At 46.4% G+C, this 22,714-nt stretch overlaps 2 protein-coding genes and 1 non-coding gene across 4 annotated transcripts; 1 reads left to right on the top strand and 2 right to left on the bottom strand.

The window, feature by feature from the left end:
* Window positions 1-9,540: 9,540 nt before the first annotated feature.
* On the bottom strand, window positions 9,541-10,402 carry LOC112890821 (basic leucine zipper 8-like). Its single transcript, XM_025957683.1, has one exon. It carries the CDS (start codon window positions 10,365-10,367, stop codon window positions 9,813-9,815), a length of 555 nt encoding a protein of 184 aa, XP_025813468.1. The 5' UTR covers window positions 10,368-10,402; the 3' UTR covers window positions 9,541-9,812.
* Window positions 10,403-14,278: 3,876 nt separating this feature from the next.
* On the top strand, window positions 14,279-14,350 carry TRNAM-CAU. Its single transcript has one exon. It is a non-coding gene; the product is annotated as a tRNA-Met (tRNA).
* Window positions 14,351-15,651: 1,301 nt separating this feature from the next.
* LOC112889186 (putative U-box domain-containing protein 42) lies at window positions 15,652-20,815 on the bottom strand. 2 transcript variants are annotated; one of them, XM_025955688.1, is made up of 4 exons: window positions 20,440-20,815; window positions 18,591-19,694; window positions 18,120-18,429; window positions 15,652-17,653 (listed from the first exon to the last, which is right to left on the bottom strand). In XM_025955688.1, the coding sequence occupies exons 1-4, from the start codon at window positions 20,443-20,445 to the stop codon at window positions 15,999-16,001; spliced, it is 3,075 nt and encodes a 1,024-aa protein (XP_025811473.1). In that variant the 5' UTR covers window positions 20,446-20,815; the 3' UTR covers window positions 15,652-15,998. The 2 variants fall into 2 exon arrangements, with proteins under 2 accessions (XP_025811473.1, XP_025811474.1); XM_025955689.1 differs by lacking the exon at window positions 20,440-20,815 and adding an exon at window positions 19,821-20,091 and having other exon boundaries at window positions 15,999-17,653.
* Between the last annotated feature and the right edge of the window lie 1,899 nt (window positions 20,816-22,714).

Genomic DNA, 22,714 nt, shown 5'->3' with positions numbered 1-22,714 from the left:
TTGCCATATGAGAACCTAAAGCGGAGGCACGCTTTATGCAAGGGTGAGCACCTTGACCTGATGTTCCTTGTGGGTTTGGCCTCCAACGACCACAAGAGAGCTAAGGAACTTTAGCCATTGCCTTTCTCTTTACCGTGCGGTGAGCAAACGGTGATGCTTCCTCGGTTGCCTCAGAATCGGATGATGGATAAGACTCAATTTCTGGTGATGCTACCCTCTACTTCCCTCTCTTTTCACGAGCCATCTGAAGAATATATGATGATAATTAGGATGGATGAAAGAGATGGAGTCAAAAGATTCAAGATTGGACAACTCAGGTGCCGATCGGAACTTCCGACAGAGCCCGAGCTGGCACAATCTTCCATGGATCGAGAGATTTAGACCACCAAACTTGACAAGATTTTAGACAAGAGTTCTATGGTGTATCTAGAAGCTATCCCCTAAAGGAAATCATCTAAATCCTTCAACATTGAGAGATCGGGCGACGGGATTTTTTAATGTTTTACCTTGAGAATTTCCCGCGCGAATCGGAGAGAAGATGATAGGGATCGGATCTTCTGAGGAGTGACAAATCCAAAGAATCCACGAGCAAAGAAATCCCACGGCTAGAACTTGAGATGCCCTCAAGGATTTGAGAGAGGAGAGGTGGAGGCGTTGGTGGCTTTTGAGAAAGAAGTTAGGGTTTAGAGGGAGCTGTCCAACGGGTATATATAGGAGTAAGTGATTTGTCGGAAGTTCCGATAGGGTGTCGGAAGTTCCGACAAAAATAAATTTCTACTCTTGAGAACCCTCGGTCGAAAGAATGCTGAAACTTCTGGGGGTCGTTGGAAGTTCCAATCTTGTGTCAGAAGTTCTGATGAAAATAAAACCATCCTCCCAAGAACCCCTTGTCTGGACAATCCTAATACCTCCAAAGGGTGTCGAAAATTCCGACAGATAATTTTCAGCTCCAAAAAGATAGATTTTAAGATGAATAAACTTGGAGATATAAAGAGATATGGCTTGTAGACATACGAGACAACTTGACGCTTAGTGATTAGTCACAAACAACATTACATAACAATGATCACAAGAATCAAGCTTTGATCCAAAGATCAACAACCAATCATTTTGAAAACAACTCAACAAAATAAATTCATTTTTCCTATCTAGACAACAATTAAGTATGTGCAACAAGTCAAGCCAAATTACGAGAATCCAAGATATTTAGTTCATTCCTCAAAGCACAAAATCTTTGCTCATCTAGAGGCTTAGTGAAGATAATAGCAAGTTGTCATTCGGTGCTCACATGACGTAAAGCAATATCTCCCTTAGCCTCATGATCCCGTAAGAAGTGATGTCGTATATCTATGTGGTTTGTTCAAGAGTGTTGCACCGGACTATTAGCCAGCTTGATAGCACTCTCATTGTCATACAAGAGTGGAATCTTACGAAACTCACAACCAAAGTCACTCAAGGTTTGCTTCATTCATAAAAGTTGGGCACAACAAGCACCCGGTGCAACATATTCCGCTTCCACGGTGGATAAATCAACCGAATTCTATTTCTTAGAGCTTCAAGACACTAGGGACCTTCCAAAAAATTGGCAAGTCCTCATTGTACTCTTTCTATCTACCTTGCAGCCGGCATAATCCAAATTGGAATAGCCAAGTAGATCGAAAGTGGAGCCTTTGGGATACCACAAGCCAAGGATAGAAGTATGTACTAAATATCTTAAAATTCTCTTAACAGTCATTAGATGACATTCCTTAGGATTATCTTCAAATCTTGCACATATGCATACAATAAGCATATCCTTCACATACTTAGTTTGACATATGAAAGTTTCTTTCTTCATTTGCTTGACTTGAAATCCAAGGAAGAACTTCAATTCACCCATAATAGACATCTCAAACCTCTTGGTCATGATCCTACTAAATTCCTCACAAAAATTTTTATCAGTAGAACCAAATATAATGCCATCGACATATATTTGGCAAACAAAAATATCCTGATCAACTTTGTGAGTGAAGAGAGTAGAATCGGCTTTGCCCATTACAAAGTCGTTCTTGAGAAGAAAATTCTTAAGGCATTCATACCATGCTCTAGGAGCTTGTTTAAGCCCATAGAAGGCCTTATGGAGTTTGTACACATGGTTTGGAAATCTTGGATCTTCAAAGCCCGGCGGTTGTTCTACATACAACAACTCGGATAGGGGGGCCATTCAAGAATGCACTTTTTACGTCCATTTGATAAAGCTTGAAATCATGGTGATTAGCACAGGCTAATAATATGCGAATTGACTCAAGCCTAGCTACGGGTGCATAGGTTTCACCGAAATCCAAACCTTCAATTTGTATGAAACCTTGTGCAACTAACCTTGCCTTGTTCCTTGTGACGACACCATGTTCATCTTGCTTGTTCCGGAAAACCCATTTGCTGCCGATCACATTTTGCTTGGGTCTTTCAACCAACTCTCATACCTCATTTCTTGTGAAGTTGTTTAGTTCTTCTTGCATGGCAATCACCCAATCCGGATCATCAAGTGCTTCTTCTACCTTTAGAGGTTCCAAAGAGGAAACAAACGAGTAATGTCCATAAAAAGTTGCTAAACGTGAACGAGTAGTTACCCCTCTTAGAATACTCCTAAGGATGTTGTCAATAGGATGATCCCATTAAATACTTTGATGAACTCTTGGATGAGGCACTTGTGATTGGGTTGAATTGGACCATCATCATCATCTTCAACTTGTGGTGCATCTACTTGAGTTTCTTCACCTTGTTCTCCCCCTTGATCAATGTCATGAACTTGATCGTCACCATAAACTTGACTTTGATCTTGAGGTTGTTGAGAGCTTGGTGGTTCAACTCTTGTGGATGATGATGGATCATTGTTTCTTCCTTCAATAGAAGTTTGAGCTTGAACTTCATGAGGCCTCACTTCTCCCAAGCTCATCCTCATGATTGATAGACTTGGGGGTTCCTCCTCATCTATAAGGTTTTTATCAACTCGCTCTACTTGAGAGCCGTTGGATTCATCAAAAGTTACGTCTATCGTGATCTCAACACAACCGGTGGTTTTGTTGAAGACACGATAGATGTGTTCGTTAGTACCATAACCAAGTAGAAAGCCATCATCAACCTTTGATGCAAACTTTGAGCTTTTGGTTTTCTTATTAAGTATGAAACACTTACTGCAAAAAATTCTAAAGTAGTGCACCTTGGATTTGTTACCGGTGATTATCTCGTAGTGTGTCTTGTCCAAGTATTTGTGGAGGTAGAAGCGATTGACTGCATGGAAAGCCGTGTTGATTGCTTTAGCCCAAAAAATATCCGAAGTCTTATACTCATCAAGCATGGTTCTTGCAGCTTCAATCAATGTCCTATTCTTCCTCTCCACAATGCCATTTTTTTGAGGAGTGTATGGAGCGAAGAATTCATGCTCGATCCCTTCTTCATCAAGAAATTCCTCAAGATTGGTGTTTCAGAATTCCAAGCCATTGTCACTTCTAATATTCTTAATCTTCAACTCATATTCATTTTGAGCTCTTCCAATGAACTTCTTGACTATTCCTTGAGTCTCACTTTTATCTTGCAAAAAGAATACCCAAGTGAATCGAGAAAAATCATCAACAATGATAAGACCATATTTGTTACCGCCAATGCTTATGTATGCAATAGGTCCAAACAAATCCATGTGTAGAAGCTTCAATGGTCCCGATGATATCATGATGTTCTTGGCGGGGTGTGGAGCACCAATTTGCTTCCCGACTTGGCATGCACTATATATCCTATCTTTCTCAAAAACAACATTGGTTAGTCCTAGTATGTGATCGCCTTTTTTAAGTTTGGCCAAGTTCCTCATCTTGTCATGGGCTAGTTGGCGATGCCAAAGCCAACCCAAGTCGGATTTTTCCACTAAACAAGTATTAGGCTCAACCTTCTCCTTTGAGAAAGCAACAAGATAAAGTTTTCCCTTCAAGCGACCCGTAAAAGCAATAGAGAAATCCTCCCTTCTAAAGACGGTCACACCCTCATTTGTAAAGAGACAATTGTATCCCATTTCATAAAGTTGTGAGATGGACAACAAATTGTACCCTAAAGATTCAACCAAATAAACATTTAAAATTGAGTTGTCATTTGAGAGAGCAATTTTACCCAATCCAAATACATCCCCTTTGCTATTGTCTCCAAAGACAATAGTTTCCTTAGGTATGTCATGAAGCTCTAAGGATGTGAACAAGTTCTTCTTCCTGGTCATATAATTTGAGCATCCACTATCAAGCAACCATGCCGTGCCACCGGAGGAGTAAGCCTACAAAACAAGTTAAGCTTGGAATTTAGGTACCCAAAAAGATTTGGGTCCTTGAGGGTTAGATGGATACACTTTTGGAGCCTACACACTTCTAAGAATGACCTTCTTAGTGTAAGCTCTAGCATACTTGACCACTACTTTACCATTATGGTTCATTATCACCATTTAATCCATAGTGTAGCTCGGTGATGACTCATGCTTGATAACCTTGGCGTTGGTGGGAGCCTAACACTTTTCTTGACTTGGGAAGGAATTATGGTGGTCACACCATGAGCAATTTTCATCAAATCTTCAAGATTTGGTGAACATCACACATTCCTTACCTTTGTCCACCATCCGGTCATTTACCTTGCTTCCCTTGTAATGTCCAAGCCCATCCTTTTTGTTAGAATATCTTCCATCCTTGTCTCTTACCATAGGCTTGGGCTTGACGTTACCTTAATATTCATTCTTCACTAACATGTTCATTCTCTCGGGTTGAGCATCTTTTGCTTGGATCAACTTCTCTAGCTTTGCCATGTTAGTAACACAAGCTTGCATATCAATTTTATAACATTTTGAGTAACCTTCACTTGTGGAGACATTGGAGTCAAGAGGTGCTTTGGAATTGGTTTTGGCACTTTTCAAAAGAGCACTATAGTTAACCTCAAGGTCATTGTATTTGACTGTTAAGCCTGAAAAGCTTTCTTGAAGTTCACTATGAGTGGCCTTTAGGGAAGTTAGAGATTCATTTATCAAAGAGTTCTCTTTAACATCCACTTTTTTGAATCATTAGCTAGAGATAAGGCAATAGCCAATTTTTCAACCTTCACCTTTTCTTTGGCAAGTGCTTTCTCTAAGATAAGGTTTCTCTCCTTCTCAAGGATGTTGTTCTTTCTTATCATCAAAATCATGTTGTATACTACAAGATGTGCTGGAAAGATGGAAGGAAGAGATGGATGATTCTTGTACCTTAGTCCCTCTTGCCATGAGACAAAAAAGAAGCATCATCTTCATCATCGGAGATGTTGTTGAATAGTTTCCTTAAACACTTGGGTATGGCTAGAGTTGCCATACCTTCATGATCGGAGTCTTTATAACTAGACTTCCACTTTTGACCAACATGAGCATGACCTTGATATTTCTTCTTCTAGTCCTTACTCTTCTCCCGGTACCTCTTCTCCTCCTTTTCTTTATTCTTCAATTGTGGGCAATCGGCAATGTAATGGCACACTTATTTGCACTCATAGCACCTTCTTTGTGATGACTTTTTCTTATCATCACCACCTTTCTTGTAATACTATTTCTTAATAAACTTCTTGAAGTTTCTTAAGACCAAGGCCATTTCTTCATCGGTGGAACCTTCATCACATGAATCTTCCTTTTTTGACTTGTGGGCCTTGGGACTTGATTAAATATTGTCACTTGAGCTAGCATTGAGTGCGACATTCTTGTTGATCTTGTGGCTAAGTAACTTAGCTACATCTCTCTCAACCAACTCTTGATGGAGAATTTCACCAAGAAGTTGATTGGGTGTCCTCGTCTTGAATTTTGGATCTCTTCTAATCATTGTTGCAAGGGTTGGGTTTCTTGGTGTGAAAGTCCTAAGCAACTTATTTATCACTTTCTGATCATCCCACTATTTGCTTCCAAGAGATCTAATATCTGACATAAGGACCATTAGTCTATCATACATTTGTCTCACGGTTTCTTCATCATACATGACAAAGTGCTCCAACTCTCCTTGCAAAAAATCCATCTTGCCTTCTCTAACTTCATCGGTCCCCTCATAAGCCTCTCTCAACGCGTTCCAAATTTTCTTGTCCACTTCAATATTGCGGATTTTGTTAAATTTTTGGGCACAAAGAGAGCTTGTGATGACCCTTACGGCTTGCGCATTTCGGAAGTAGTCTTGAGTTTGTTCGGCCATGGGTACACCATTCGTAGGTGGAGTCACACCTACAACCACAACTTCCTAAATAGAGGGGTGAAGCCCATAGAGATGCATTTTCATGCCATACGACCACTTGGGATAATCCGTCCCATCGAAGAAAGGATGTTTTCCAAGTGGATGGACTAAAATTGTGAAGGATATTGAGATAAAGCATAATTATGAGAAACTTGATATAACCTGAAGAATGGATGCTTCTCGCTTTCTTCCTAGATTCGCTTCTTCATCAATTTCTTGGTCTTCTTCTAATTCTCGGTCTTCATCTTCTCTTTTCTCCTTTTTCTTGCTTCCAAATCTTCACTCTCACTTTCATCACTTGAATTTGAATCTTCACTTGATATTGATCCATAGATGGAGGGTGGACGACTTGTTTGCCTAAAGGGGTTCACAGTGCTTCCCCCAAGGCCTAGACCGGCCGTGGCTTGAGCGGCAGCAGCTTCGATTACGTCGGCGGTGCTATCCCCAACTTGAGATATCTTGTTATCCCTTAGCGGTTAAGCCTTAATCAAGATATTAGGCTCTTAAACTAATTGAAAGGATCTTGGTGATGCCTAGAGGGGGTGAATAGGGGTATCTGAAAATTCCTCAAAAATCTTCGTAGCGGTTAAACCTGTAGGAAGTTCCGATGGGTCGGAACATCCAACAATGGACTGGAGCTTCCGATAAAAGCAAAGTTCTTATACGAAATTCAAAATTAAACTTGAAACTGTAGAACCTGGTTGAATCAAAAATTGAGCAATGATACTAGGAGACTTTTGCAAGTGATCTTTGCAAGCACAATAACTTGAGACGTAGATCGGCACAAAATAAATTCTAGGTCAACAAGAACTAAATAAATGTAATAGGCGCAAGACATGAGAGATTTGTTTCCGAAGTTCACTCCCACTAAGAAAGCTACGTCTCCATTGAGGAGCTCACAAAGAGCGAGGTCTTCCACTAACCCTTTACCTCACTCAATCAACCACAAAGGAGGATTGAGTCACTTACTGTGAAATCCACAAAGGATGGGTAATACAAACTTTCCGGAGCGCACACACACGAGAGGATGCTCAACCAGGCAATGTTTAACCATCTAGAAGCAAGCTTCAAGAGTAATAAATGCGAATCGATGGATGGAGATGCTTCAAGTGCTCTTGAGATGAATGTGGCTGCCTTCTCACTCAAGTGCTTAAGCCTCACACCTCAATCTTGCTCTCACCCAAGCCCTAACTAGAATCATCTTAAGGATTAGCTCTTGAAGGGAGTTAGGAGAAGGATTTCAAGCTTGTGGAGGTGTTGTTTTCGTGAAGAGTCAGCACCAGATGGCAGAGGGGCTGAGAGGGTATAAATATCCGAGCCCTAAAAACAAGCTGTTAGTGTAATGGTTAAGTGATTGTCGAAACTTCCGACACAAGGTCGGAACTTGAGACACAATTAAATCATCCTAGCTGAGGACCCCCTATCGAAAGAACCTAGTTACTTCCGACAGGTGTCGAAACTTCCGACACCCTATCGGAACCTCCAACAACTGTAGAAACTGCAGGAACATAAATGTGCAAGTGTGTGATTTGTGTCTCTCATAGGAGGTTAGCATCTCAATTAAGCACTTTGACATCTTCAAGTTATCTCTTCGCATCCCTCTTAATAGTACGGTCTTTCTTATACTCAAATTCAAAATATAAAATAAATAAAGATTTTCTTTTGAGCTCCATCACCGTCCATCAGGTAAATTGGCGTCTTTTCACTCATATATTTTATTTCATTAAATTTTAACCTGTTCAACACTTGATAATCATATTTTCTCTCTAATTATGCATGTCATAAACAATAAAATTCACTTAGAGGACCAAATGCACTTTCAAGGTGTACTGCAATATATAGTTGTTTGTTTCTTTTGCGGATATGGTGTGATGCTAAGAATAATAGCTAAACAAATTGTGTATCATTTGGCTCATTAGGAATGACTTTGTTTTCAATATACTGTTCTTCCTTCGTCCCTTCACCTCAGGTTGGTATGTATCGTTTGGTTTCTTTTACGCGCCGCGGGGGTAGGGGGTGGGGGCGGGGGAGGGATTTTGTGCAAGGAAGAAGATTTGGGTTGCAGGTGGATGCGGCGGTGCAGCAATTGACACCAACTTGCATTGCTACGAGCAGCAATTGGAGCAAGAGGGGTGACAAAAATTTCGTTTTTAAGTCCTAGTTATCTTCTTTTAGAGGGAGTTTTAGAGTGCTCTTTTGACTAGTCTTTGTTTCGGTAGAACAAATCTAGATACTCGACTTTTCCTTTGAAACTCGTGGCATGTAAAAGCTGGTAATCCCAGCAAAACATCTCTGCTATGCTTTATAATAAAGCAGGGTCAAGTGGTTGTTTGGTCTAAAAATAACCAAACAAATTGTGCATTATTTTCGACTCCTGTCCCTTTTATTTTCTTTCACACCGACGTTTGCAAGTATTGTCAAATTCTCAACCAGATAAATTGAGTGTTATTTCCCTCATCTTATTTTGTTTTCACTAGTAATCGTCCATGCAATTTTGTCGAATAGTCAATACGATAAATTTAGCAATACTTTCATCGTTTTTCCTTTTTGTCTTCTCTCATACTGAGGCCTCCAAATATTGGCATTTAGGCACGTACTTTGAATGTGAAAGGAATAAGTATATTTATTCTTACTCATAAATTGAACTCGCGACTGGATATGGTGCTTAAAATTGTTCCCTTGTTTTTTTTGCAACTTTTCCTTTTGTAATTCTCCGAGAAATTCGTTAGTTCAGCTGGACCTTCAATTTGTGCAGTCCAATAGTCCATGATGTTTGAGATACTTTGCAAAGATATTACACAGTGAGCATAGTGGATGTTTGGTAGTTGATTCATAGGTACACTTTGCCAAACCATATATTTAGGTAGGTTTGGGTATGTATGGCTATGTTGGTTTAGGTAGTGAGATTTTTTTTTGGTAACCAAATAATCACTGCAAATTACCGCGATTTTCAATTTCATGGCGCTAAGCCGCTAATCGTTGCTATCTTGTTTCTACCGTGGGGGTTGTTATCCACTACCACTACAACTAGTTGCAAGTTGAGTACGAAGTTCCCTTACATATTAAACAGAGCGTACCAATCTTTACCCAGCGCGCAATATACTCTCTCCATCCTGAAAAATAAGTCATTCTATAATTCAAAATTTATCAAAAATTAAATCATTTTGCCCCATTTGATGAATGCATGTGCATACAACAATCAATTAGTATCAAATATGGCTAATAAATTGGGGCAACCAAGGTTATTTTATCTTCCTGTTAATTGTCATAAACTTCCTATAATGTATTTTTTTGGGGGGGGTACAGAGGGAGTATTGCAGAGTGCAGACTGTCAAGAGTAATAATGTCGTCACCAGCTCATTATTTTCACAGAACACTTTGACAGATTTATCTCTAATTAACCCTTAATATGTCACTAGTACCTTTTTCAATATCAGCTATAGAATGCTAGATCAAACATTAACTTTTGTGTGCATATGATCTGTCCACTTATAAGCATACCACTAGAAGATTTTCATTTGACGAACAAACAACTTGGAGTTGGCATCGTTCATTTTTGCTCTCTTTCATCTAGGTGGCTGTTGCAGCTATCCTGGAGCTGCCGTCGTCGTCGCCGCCGGCGGCGAGCTCGTGGAGCCTCCTCTGCAGGCCTGCCCGCTCGCGGCCCAGCCTCGCGTTGTCGCGCCGCACGCGGTCGCAATCCCTGATGGCGCGGTTGAGGCGGTCGAGCAAGTCGCGGTTGTCGCCGCGGAGGTGGGCGGCCTGCGCCCAGAGCTGGCTGAGTTGCCTCTGCTTGCGCACGCGCGACCGCCGCGCCGACTCCCGGTTGGACGCCGTCCGCCGCCGCCGCCTCTCCTCCGCGAGCTGCCGCCGCCGCTCGACGCCGCCGGCAGCCTCGTCATGGGGGCCCGGCGCGTGGTCGAGGAATGGCTGGTGGCCGGCGGGGTGCTGCTGGCAGTGCGCGGCGGTGGCAGCGTACGGCAGCGTGAGCAGGTCGGTGCTGATGCCCGGGAACAGGAAGTGGTCGCCTGCAGGCGGGTGGTAATGGGGCCCGAAGCCGAAAGCCGCGGCGGCTGCAGTTGGCAGGTACGGGAGGACAACGCTTGCAACCTCACCAGGGTACATGCTGTGCTGTCCGATCTCAGAGAGAGAGAGAGAGAGAGAGAGAGAGAGAGAGAGAGAGAGAGAGAGAGAGAGAGAGAGAGAGAGAGAGAGAGAGAGAGAGACGTTTCTGAACAGAAGCAAGGGAGCAACGAGGTGGATTTATAGCCCGAAAAGCATAGCCGGGGCCGTACAGTCTCCTAGCGCACAGGCGCATGCAATCCCAACCTGAAGGCATACGATCGATCAGGCGATCGGCTTTGCGCGACGGCCGACAGCAACAGCCAACAGCAAGTAGGCGTGGGCAGAATTTCCCAACCCTCAACCCGAACTTAAAATACCCAAACCCCGCTCCTAAAATACTCAGATATATCTAAACCTGCTTTTGATATACCGATCGCTTGAGAAATCCGAAATTAGCTCGGGAAATTCATATATACACTTCGATTCCCGAAAATATCAAAACACCTAATAATTTTAAAGTATTAATCAAGGTCCAAGTCCATCCTATTCTTCCTAGTTATAATTTGAAAATCCTAAAACCCACACAAACAGCAGCCACCCCTACTCTAGCGGCCAACCGCACCCACCAAGATTCCTCCCCTGCCAACCCCACCCACCTAGATTCCTCCCCATCCTGTCTACACACTCGTTTGTTTGCCAAGCTAAAGCACGCAAATGCCAATGCACCGCCATCCACAGTAGGGCGCCACGCAACGCCCCTCACCCCTCATCATCCTCACCCTACCGACCACACAGCATGCCGGCAATGCCCTTCGCGGCCTTGCCCTTCACCGGCGCGGGGCATTGTTCGCAGCAGCTGGCAGCCCACGGCGCCCCACGCTCCTCGGCTTGTGCTCTTAGCCGTTCCCTGCCAAGCCTAGAACCACAGCCGCCACAAGTGGCGGAGCGTGTGCTAAAACTAGCTAGGGAGGAATAATCTTCAATTACTGTTTTATCTCTACTTCGACTTCCTCAAGCAAGCTTTTACTCACAGGCTACCAAGCTGATTGAAAAACTCTTCAGATTAGGAGGGGACCGGAGCCCAGGATGGCCTACACTAGGCTCCACCCCTAGCCGTCACTAGCCTACGCCTAGAGGGCATCGGTGTACGGTGAACATCAGGTCACCGGTGCTCTACGAAGATTGCAATCATACATCAGGTAAACAGCGTAATTTGATCCCGAATTTTCAAGTATTCATGGATTTTAGGTAGAGGTTCTCGTTCCCTGAATTTTTAATTACCCAAATGACCTTATCCAATTTTCCCAAATCACCGAATGTCCGGCCTAAGATCAACTCTAAAAGTCTAGCCAAATCTCACTCTTCGTATTTCCAATTAGCTATCCATTTAGCAAAGGTTCCCTCTCTAATTTAGGTACACTCCAACAGACTAGTCAAATCTTACTTTTCATCCACACAAGCTCCCTCTCCATGCACGGCAGGAGCAGCAGCTCATCTTCTACCTCCCCTTCCATAGCTGGTGCCCCTCTCCTCTGCCTCCTCCACCACCACCAGCCCGCACCCCTCCCCCTCTCTACTCCCCTTGCCAGCAAGGGCCGCGTCAGGGTGGCTGGGTCGCCGGTGGCTGGCCACGCCCGGCTGGCCCCACGGCTGGTGGCTCATATGGCGAGGCGCACCGCCGCCGTCCGCCCCCGCGCGGGATCTGCCTAGATTTGCCACAAGCGGGTCGCTGGGCTGGACCGTGCCGCGCCGCGCTGGCTGCCTGGTCACGGCTGGCTGCGTGTCACCACCCCAGACCTGGCTGCCCTAGCGCCAGCCCGGCCGCTGGCCACGCCCGCGGATGGCCGTGGACGCAGCACGAGGAGGGGATGGAGGGGAGAGCTGTTGCTGGTGGAGGTGCTCCATGGGAGAGAGAGGAGGCTCCCTGGGGCTGCTCGGTGGGGAAGAAAGGGAAGAGACAGGGAGGCTGCTACTCTGCCGCCTGTGAGGGAAAGGAGAGGGCATGCCATGGCTGCCAGTGGATCTCGGTGCGCGGGAAAGGAGGGGGAGGGCGTGGGAGCGAGGCGACGGGCTCGGCAAAGATTGGTAGTGGGGCGCCGCGGATGGATAGCGAGGATTTTTTTACCTCAATTTAGCTATTTTTATCCATCCAACTTCTTTTACGGAGGCTGTTGGAGATGCTCTCAGCAGCAGACGGACCTGTCCATGCTCCACACACGCGCCACTGGTTGATGGATGCTTATCGCCACGTCGCGTCCTGGTTATCGTGTCGGCTCCTCCGCGTCTCGCATCGCCCTCCTGGCGCAATCGAGCAGGCCATCCTCCAAGTAATATCAGCAAGCTGGCCGGCCGGCCGGAGTTGGTGCTCTGGCCATTCAGACGGGAGGTGGTTGCTGCCCACCGGCGGCCGGCGGCGGCGAGGCTACGGTGTACGGCCTCGACGACTGGGCAGTCGTTTCTGTGTGCAGATCAACGATCGATGCCTTGCGTTAACGTTGTATTTCTACTTGTAGGGGATCGGAGGGCACATAATTGAGGAGGGGGACGAGCAAGCCAGTAGCGGATACAGACGACGACGCCGCCGTTCGGCGAGATGGACCACTAGCTAGCTAGCTCCTAGGCAGGCAGGTAGGTTAGGCTACGTCGGTCGAGGACGGAGGTGCTCCGCTCCGAATGGCATTCCGTTCCGTTCCCCGGTCTCGGTCTGAATGATCGATCTTGACGCCCTCGCTTTCCCGGTGAGCTCACGCAACGGGGGCATCTTTAATTTGCGAAAAGGTGCAGGTGAAAAGCCAGTTGGTGGTTCACGGCCACGAGCTCTCGATTGTTTTTCCTTTCTTTTCTTTTTTATTTCCCCTTTGGATAAGGAGAATATGCACCTCTGCAGATGGGAACCGTGTTCCTCATCCACAACCGCGCGTCTGGTGATGTGAGCAGGCTACACTACTAGAAATCCTAACACTGGTGCTGGGCGGGAACCTTCGATTATTACGGGGAAGTATTGGGCGAGCACGGGGAAGTATCCGGCGGGAACATCTCTAGTTAGTACCCGTTTCCCGCTTGGTACGGCTGGTCGGTACTAAATAGCGCGTTACCAACCACTACTGAATATTCAAAAAATAAAATAATAAAGTTTTCACACGTAAATGTGCGTGCGCGGTCGTAAGAATTCGAACCCACGATCTCCAGTCTCGCGTGTAGCTTTCTTACCATCCCATCTATGCATTACAAAGTGGCAGATGCATTCCTTTTGAAGTAACCCGTAGAGGATTATTTAGTACCGGATCTAAGACACCAATCGGTATTAAATGTCGCATTTTATTACCGGATGATGTCATTGACCGGTAATAAAATAGCGCGGCCATTTTAGTACCGGGCCAAAACACCAGCCAGTGCTAAAATACGACATTTAGTACCGGCCAGTGTCTTGATCTGGTAAAAAATACCTCCATGGGCTTTTAAATTTGGATCCGGTACTAAAAATAACTCCGGAGCAGACTAAAACTTAATCCGTATTAACCGAATGGACGAAAGCTCATTTTTAGGAGCGCTGGGCACATGCATATGTATCGCTGATGGGTCTGATGGAGTACGTAATTGTTTGGATTAAGGGAATATCTGTTTGTTTCAGGCTTCGAGTGGTTATTTAGTTTAGTTTGCACACTCGATCGTTGCGAATTTCACTCGTGCTAGCTGGTCATTACCACAAACCTCAACAAAATAATGCAGCTTGGGAAGACCCTCGTCGCAATGATGGCAGACAGCGTAGTGGCCAGTGATCTCTTCACCGCGTCTAATCGCGCCCCGGACACGGCCCGGCACCATGAGCACGTCCAGATATCGATCTGCTTGTCGTCAGAAGCTGACAAAATCGAACGCCTCCGATCGTCAGGTCCTCTTCAGAATACTTTGTGGGCAGACGGATCCGTGATACAAGTTTAAATACGAAGAATTCTAAACTTGTCACAACCATCAGAGTGGCGCAGCGGAAGCGTGGTGGGTCCATAACCCACAGGTCCCAGGATTGAAACCTGGCTCTGATATAAATATTCGAGGGCTTTCGCCTTTTTTTGTCCAATTTCCTTTTTTCTTTTTTTTCTATTCGAGGGCTTTCGCCTTTTTTTTGTCCAAATTCCTTTTTTCTTTTTATTCTCAGCCCGTTGCATTTTCTTTTGTCCGTTCCCGTGGCACGGCGATTCCCAACTATTTTAGTCTTACGTACCCAGCACAACCAACGCTGCCTTTGGTAACAAAGATCCTCTCGTTTTTGTGTCTCACGTTTATAAACAACACAAAACAAAAAACAACAACAAACATCATCTTCTTTTTTTTTCTCGAAGAAGAAGACCAGAAACACCATCATCATCAGCAGAGCTAGTGCCTAGTGGCGACGCGCTCCCTCGCTCATCTCCTGGTGATGGCGAAAGGCCCCAAAGCTAGCTAAGAACGACGAGGAGGTTAGTGGTCGACCGTCACGCCACGCCCCGTCTCCTCGCCGTCGCTGTCGCAACCCCCTGCCTGATGAATCGCCGTACCACGTCGCGTCGTCTTGGGGCCCGGAGCGGCGGCGGGAGCGAATCGTCCGTCTCGCACGAGCGAAAAAGGAGGCCGCGCAGGGGCGGGCCTTCGGTCGCGGCGGTGGTAGTGCGCGCGGGCGTCGCTGGCTCGGCTCAATTATTCCGGCGTGTCGCCGTGATTGGACCTGGGGCATTCGCCGCGTGACGTCGTCGCCTGCGCCCAGCTTTCAGGTGTCGGCCTCGCGGGGGGCTCCGCCGTCGCTCTCGTGTCCTCTTTCCTCCTCTGCATCATCCTACTCCTGCCGGTTGCTTGCCGTCCAGAGCTTCGGTCCTCTGCTCCCGCGCGCCGCGCTGCTAAACATCCAGGTGTTTACGGTCGTTCATGCCGCCAGGATTTCTGAAAATGGAAGGGTAATCCTCTCATGATCTTTGCAACAGAGAAGCACCTAATTTGAGGCTCGCAGCTTAGTTGAAATTTGTTTAGTCTTTACATTTCTTTATTAAACGAATCAATGATAGAATATACTACCTCTATTTCTAAATATATGATTTTTAAGAGTATAAACTAAAAAGTTGGGTTAGATCTCAACCAAACATCACCTTCCTCCTTAGCTAGATGGAGAAGTTATCAAATTTCATTCTCTTGCTATTTTCTCCTGTTGTCTAACAAAAGAAAAGAAGAAAATCGCTACCATGGGAACTATGCTCATTTTGGAGCCATTTGTTTTGGGCCCCGACCACTATCAAGGCCCAAACAAAAGTGCCAGCATAATGGCTTCTCGTCTCTCAATCTACAGTACATGCAACATAAGAGCAGGATTCCACTCTTTTGGAAGCAAAAGCTCCAATTAGCAGCATCAGAACACCAATTAGCCAGAGAGGCTTGTAAATTATAACACCATTGACCCAAATCTACTGAACACACTTCCTCTGGTGATAAGCATACAGACAATAACCAAGAGACTATCTTTCCCTGCTATAACCTGTAGTTATACTTACATTACATTAACATCGCATCTCCAGTTTTTTACCTTTTTCTATTTTCCTTTAGCTACACCAAACAATGCATCAACCCATGTTACACACAAGCCAAGAAAAAAAAGGCAAGAAGTAAAGCTCGAAGAAAAGGAGGCTAGAAGAAGAGATGCACAAGTGCGCGCATCAAAGTGTTGGTTTACAGTTCGACGGATTCGTAGGTGGCGGAGTAGTCCGGCATGCGGTGGAGGCACCGGAGCACGCCCTCGGCCACCTGCTTGGTGGCGGCATCGCCCTTGTGGAAGGCGCTCACCAGCAGGCTCGGCAGCGCCCGGTCGCTGGTCACCTCCCTCACGCACCGCTCGCCGCCGTGCGCCAGGAACCTCTCCACCGCCCAGAAGCACCTCCGCGCCACCGTCCCGCCCCCGCCGTCGCTCCCACCCCACCCATCCTCGCGGTGCTGCCGCAGCGCCCGCAGCAAGTGCCGCGCCGCGTCGTGCTCCGCGAGCACGGCCACGCCGCTCGTCACGTCCACCGCGTCGTCCATGAGCGTGCAGAGCGCGCCGAGGGTGGCCTCCACCACGCGCCCGTTCTCGTTGCTCTCCAGGACGCACAGGAGGCCCTCCACCGCACCTGCTTCCACCAGGCAGAAAGTGGTGGACGGGGAGCACACGCCGCGGTGCACCGGGCAGACCCGGCTGTGTGCCGGCGGCCTCCGGTTGTCGTGCACCCGCCCGGCGTGAGCCTCGCGCAGGCGCCGCAAGATGTTCTTCTTCTTCGGGCGTCGCTCCTCAGTCGGGGGCTGAGAGAGGTTAGGTGACTGGCTGCTGAGGTTCTCGAGGCCGACCGCGGCAAGCCGCTGCACCTCGTCGCTGCCCGCCGACCGCACAAGGAGGTCAGTGAGCACCGACGTGAGATTGTGGTCCATGGCCGCCAGGAGCACGTCCGGGTCATACAGTGTCGTTGTTAGCCGAACAAGCACGCCCACGAGGCCCTCCATGTACGCCTTCGCGTAGCGGCTTGCCCTCGTCTCACCGCGCTGCATCTCGTCTATCTTGGCCAGCATGGTCGTCATGGCGCCACGGTTGAGCAACGCCAGATTCAGAGCAATGTGCTGGTACGGTAGCTTTGCCAGGAGCGTTGCCGACATGGCGTGCCGCTCGGTGATCCTGCCGTGAAGGCCGATGCTCTTGACAAGCTCACCTGGCTGCCCCGGGGCCTTGCAGAGCTTCTCGGCAATGGTATGCCCCATCTGCGGGGACAATGCAATGAGCAACCTCGTTGCAGCAATGCCAAGCAACTCCGAGAGCGAGCCCATGAGCTCAATCACAGTCTGGCTGCTGTCCTGCTCCTTCATGACTGAGACCACAGTGGTGAGAGGCTTGGGGAGTGTGGTGAGGGCGAGCAGCACGCGCACAAGGCTGAGGTTGAGGGTGTCAGGCATGGAGCACTTGAGCATGTGAGCAAAGTTGTACACCGAGTACTTGGACGTGATGACGTGGCCTTCCTTGTTGACGACGATGGCCTCAGGATCCAAGCCTGACTCAACAATGTTGGCTAGCACGGTGGCAGCCTCCGTCTTAGAGCCCATGGGTTCATCATCAATCTTTCGGATGAAGAGCTGCTCGACCATGACCGGGACAGCACCAGCATCCACGAGTGTCTTGCCATTGGGGTGGTGGGAGGAGATCTGGACCAGGACATCGAGCGCTGCCTTGCGAATCGCGGTATTTCCACTGTGCACCATCTTGATAAGGATCTCTGACGCGCTCCCAGCAATGTTGATAGTCATCTCCTGCTTCTGAATTAGCTCCCCGAGGTAGCTCACCATTTCCATCTGCACATCTTCTGACCCTGTTTAGTACGTTCATGTCAGCTCATGGTAGTGTCAAGGTGTGATTTCAATTAGACAGTATTTCCATAATTTTCCTATGATAATCGCGTTCCAAGGGCGCTTTATCACATAACAGGTTGAATTGAATGTATAAAATTTGAAGGAAAACAGAAGGGTTAACACTCACCAAAAGAAATATGTCTTCATTTTTGCAGCATATCAAAATAATCTCTACTATTTTGCTGTCACTACAGTTCAAACTTCAAACATTCAGAGGGAAAATTCCCACATTATTCAACTGGTATGTTTCCAGAAGTATGATACAAATTAAAACAAATTTATGCACTGAAAGTTTTGAACTATTCATTTATGGTTTTGACAGGCTGAAAGTGGCATTTTCCACTCAACGTTTCATGAATTAGTAGTATATGTTGGCTTAACACACAGAAGAAAGTTAAATTTTCCTCTAGACAGGCTAAATCTTACCTTCAACTAGGTGCCTTTGCAAAGGATCCAAGTAGCCACTTTCAGCCATGTACTTGATATTCTTTGGGCATTTCTCCAGGTTCTTTAGGACCTCTCCAGCCTTCTCGGCAGCAATGGGATCATCGGAGCCGTTGAATTTCATTGTGGTGAGAATCAGTATACTTCCAGCAGTTGATCCAATGTTCTCCAACAGTAGCTCTGATTTCGATAGCTCTACTAAGAAACAGATAGCTGAATGCCTTTCATCAGTACTACTACTAGAAAGCAGCTTTATAGTCCTTGAAACGGCTCTGGTTTTTGCTATGATTTCCTGTATGCCATGAAAACAAATTTGAGTCAAATGCAAGATGATGAGGAGTTGAAGCTGAACTTCTGGCTTCAGCATTAGTTTTGGTACACTGATAGCACAACAATCTGCAAGGATTGGGTAAAAGATCAAAGATGACAAAGGTTGAAATATATCAGACATACCTTTCCTGCATCATCCTCAACCAACAGGCAGAGGAGGTCCAGGGAGTCACAGCGAATAAGCGCATCCTTGTGGTCCAGAAGACGTGCTAGAAACTTGGTGATGCCAATCTTGTGCATCTGATCCCTGTTCTTTCTCCTCAGCCTGGCCAGCACCTTCAGTTCATGTATGGCCTCAAGCACCATTGCCTCTGTGGTTGCCATAGAAAGTGCAGTACGTGCAATCCTGACACGTGTCGCTTCATTCCTTGTAATCCATTCTGCGATTGTGCTCTTCAGTGGAATATTGTTCCTTAGTGTTTTGCTCTGCATTGCCATCTTTGTAACAGGACATATCACAGGTTCAGAGCTGTCTGTAAACTTCTCAAAGTAATCCTCAATGGCTCTCCTGTCATAAGTAACACCACTCTCCGTTGTCACTGGATCTATCATGACCTTGTTCATCAGCGGACAGAAGAAAGAATCATACAACGGCTCCACATATTCCGCAACTTCAGGGAGGGAATTGAAGGACTGACCACCAAACTCATGCGACTCCTGGTACATTCCCTGCAAGAAGTCCACCAGCCTCGGCATGTCACTATTGTGCAATGTTCTTCTCCTAGGCCTCTCAATGGCCACAACCATAGACATATCACCCTCTGAGTAGCCATCACAGGAATGCTGATCATACAGATCATGCCGGTTCCTGACAACCTGAAGGTGTCCACTGACTGCTGGCTCTGCAAACCTGCTGCTAGCAAACGTTGATACTGGTATCTTGTTGAGCTCATTGCTTATATTCTTTATGACATTGTCCAGGTCCTCGGTTATGCCCAGGAGGTCGTCATCCATGAGCTTCTGCGCAATGGCGCTGCACTTAGCGACGAGGTCCTTGGCAAGGTCGACATTAGCAGCTAGATACTCCATAACGTGCAGTGTGTTGGTTGGCGAATTCTGTGCTTTCTGCAGCTCCATTGTGCCAGGGGTCGCATGGTGGAGGTGGCTGCCGACATCCATGAAGTTCTCCGGCTCGACATCGATGGCTGCTGCCGACGACATGAGCTCGGAGATAGCAGCTAGCACGGACTCGGCGAGGGATGCCTTCCTGGCCTGCGCTTCGCTTCGCTGAACAAGGGGAAAGCAAGTGTGAGTCACCCGAGTAGACGCATCCAAGCAAAGATTAACTTTAGTTTTGGTATGGGAAAGGATAGTTCAGAGTTTAGACTAGAAAGTCGTAAAGAAGAAACCTACCAACTTTGTTCGCTACAAAAGTACAATTCCGCAATCTTAAGATGATAGGGATTGATTCTAAACAATTGGGGAATAGTGTAATACAGGGCTGGCCACTTCCCCCAAATTCCCAGCTGATACAGATTGGTTGCCTTCAACAACCAGCCTAATAGTGTTCACTGCAAAAACTATGGCAGACCAGTTTGTACAATAGCTGCTACTAGAATGGGAGATGGGAGGTAAACCAGAGTTTTGAGTTCTCATGGTCCCGAAAGGAACACCAAAAACAAAAAGATTGGGGGAGAAGACGACAAAAACAGCTCTATACAGTCTTGGATTGCAATTTTTGACATGTTCTTCTGCCCCCAACACCTTCCAAACCCGTCGAGGCCGTCCTAATTTTTCTGGATTGCAAACAGAGCTGCTCACTTCGCGGACCAAGCTCACACGGCAACGGCACCTTCCTCCTTCCCTCGAAAGCACAGTAGAAGCGGAAAAAACAGCGATAAGAACTGCTACGTTTGGAAATCACACCCCCAAAACTCAGCTAAATTTCATGAGAACCTGCTAGCCCACTGAAATCACAACGAATTGCATCTGAATAAGCAAGTAGGTAGGCGGGCAGCTCAGCAGCACGTACCTGCATCCAACCAAGAACTTGAAGGAACTGGGATTCTTCCCCTCCCCCTCCCCCTCCGGCGACCTCCTCCCCCTGAGCTGACGGCGGCGGAGGCTAGCAGTAGTGGCCGGGGAGCATTCTCCCCTCCTCTTCCTCCTCCAGCTCACACCCACTCAGCTAGGCATGGCGCCCTCGTCGCCCAAGAACAGCACCGCACGCAACGGGGCAGCCGAGGTAGAAAGGGCGGAGACCGGCGAGAGGCGAGGGATAATGGTGGGAGACCGCGCTGCCCGCAGACCGAGTCCAGGCAAGCTCACCGTCCCCTCCCTCCCTCCCTCCTGTTTAGAGATGGGCAAAAGGCGCTCCCTTTTTTCTAATCACCCAGCCCACGCTCTTGTTTACCGGCAGCACTGCATCACTCCACGGGGACGGTACAAAGATGTTGAGCTTGCACTTGTTCAGATCCCATCAAAATTTCAATTTTTTATACTCTCTCTCCATCATATCAATTTTGGGACACATGCATGGAACAGTAAATGTATATAAAAAATAACTAATTGTACAGTTTAATTATACATCACGAGACGAATCTTTTAAGCCTAGTTAGTCCATGATTAGATAAAATTTATCAAATCCAAACGAAAACGCTACAGTACCAAAAGTTATAAAAATTTAGAATCTAAACAGGTTTTGTTAGAGGAGACGGCGGCGCTCCGTCCGACACGGATGAACGGCCACGCCAACGCTCGCTCGCTTGCAACGCACGCTCGCCGCGCCGCGCCTCGGCCTGGCCCTGGCGTTCCGAGCTGCTCAGCTCTTGGTCATGGGTGGATTTCACGGCAAGTTTAGGTAAAGCGGAGAGTGATGGCGACGCTGTGCGAAGCTGTTTTTTGAGGGTATACTCCAACGGTTCATTAATGCAGATCGTTAGGAGACAATCAATGGCAGGTGGGCCTAGGTAACTGCATCCTTCGATGAGGAGGGAGGAAGCTAGAGAGTAGAGACTAGAGTAGGTTCACGTGCGAGGTTTCGGAAACCAGAAAAGGCAGTTCTAAATTCTCTCACTGCCAATGGGTTTTTTTAACCTTTCCTGGCTGGAATATACAGGTTACTGATCCCAATTGTGGGTGGGTTAACTACTGAATGTGCTTAGCTACTACTAGTAAGTATGTCCTTATGGGAATTAGGAAATCCCAAACATTCTTAATAAGAAAAGAAAGGTCAAATTGAAAACATAATTCTCGATATTCAAATGGCTGTGTGAACTGTCTCGGTGGCCTCTTTGCATGCACACTGTTCTTTTCTCTTTTGATTGAACCGAAAGGCATGATGGATGCTGAAGGAAAGGCTACATGAGACAAAATTATGGCGGTATAGTAGCGTTTGAGTTGTCACTTGGATATTACGTTTGGAGCCCCCTTTTGTTTCGCTCTCCGTTTTCCCTGGTCATGAAGGCATGCCGGCACTGATGGCCATATGCCACTGCCCACAATCGGTGGGATGCAACCGCATTAGGTGCTTTGCTCTAAAGATGCCTAACTGTACCATTTAATCCATTCTTGCTATTATAATAAAAAATAGGTATTCCAACAAAATGCTATTTTAACAAAGGACAACCAGTTCAAGAGAAACTGGCAGGGGATGGAAAATGTGCCTTCGGGCCTAAAAGTGAAGCTGCGCATCATTTTTTTTATTGCTCTATGACAAAAATATGTCTAGAGCTTGATGGCTATTGTGGTAGGAGTTCAATGTACACCGAACTTTTTAAATAACTTCTGCATTTGGGCAGATAGATTTATTCCTGCAGGAAAAAGTACAGTATTGTTGCCGTAAAAATTGGACGGTGAATCTTGCAGAGGACACGCTAAGATCCAGGAGTTCTGCTTATCTTCAGTGCAGGTACTGCAAATCGGGTTCAGTGCCAATCAATTTGACCTACAATTGATAAGGAAAAAGAAATTTAATTGGTAAAATAATAGGGAACTATCTATTGGAGTTCCAAGGAGTTCTGCTTATCTTCAGTGCAGGTACTGCAAATCGGGTTCAGGGCCAATCAATTTGACCTACAATTGATAAGGAAAAAGAAATTTAATTGGTAAAATAATAGGGAACTATCTATTGGAGTTCCAAATAGTTTCGAGAAGCACATCGGCCGGAACATCTGATACATGAATCGGTACATCGCTGTAAAACCGATCCCACGATGAAGCAAGATTAAAAAATAAAAACTTCATAATTAAATGCACATGTTTAATTAGACTAAATCCATCATCACATTAGTAGGATCGGACCTAAC

This window comes from Panicum hallii, chromosome 4 (genome assembly GCF_002211085.1).
Source record: "Panicum hallii strain FIL2 chromosome 4, PHallii_v3.1, whole genome shotgun sequence".
NCBI classification, from domain to species: Eukaryota; Viridiplantae; Streptophyta; class Magnoliopsida; order Poales; family Poaceae; genus Panicum; species Panicum hallii.
Note: the sequence above shows the minus strand (reverse complement) of the source record. Positions and strands in the feature narration are given on the sequence as shown.

What these genes read in the sequence shown, in the direction of transcription:
- LOC112890821 (XM_025957683.1), bottom strand. Translation starts at nt 10,367, where the DNA reads ATGTACCCTGGTGAGGTTGCAAGCGTTGTCCTCCCGTACCTGCCAACT.
- LOC112889186 (XM_025955688.1), bottom strand. An exon ending in TTGAGGATGATGCAGGAAAG is followed by an intron (nt 18,430 to 18,590) that starts GTATGTCTGATA and finishes CATGGCATACAG; the next exon opens with GAAATCATAGCAAAAACCAG. An exon ending in GCAAAGGCACCTAGTTGAAG is followed by an intron (nt 17,654 to 18,119) that starts GTAAGATTTAGC and finishes CGTACTAAACAG; the next exon opens with GGTCAGAAGATGTGCAGATG.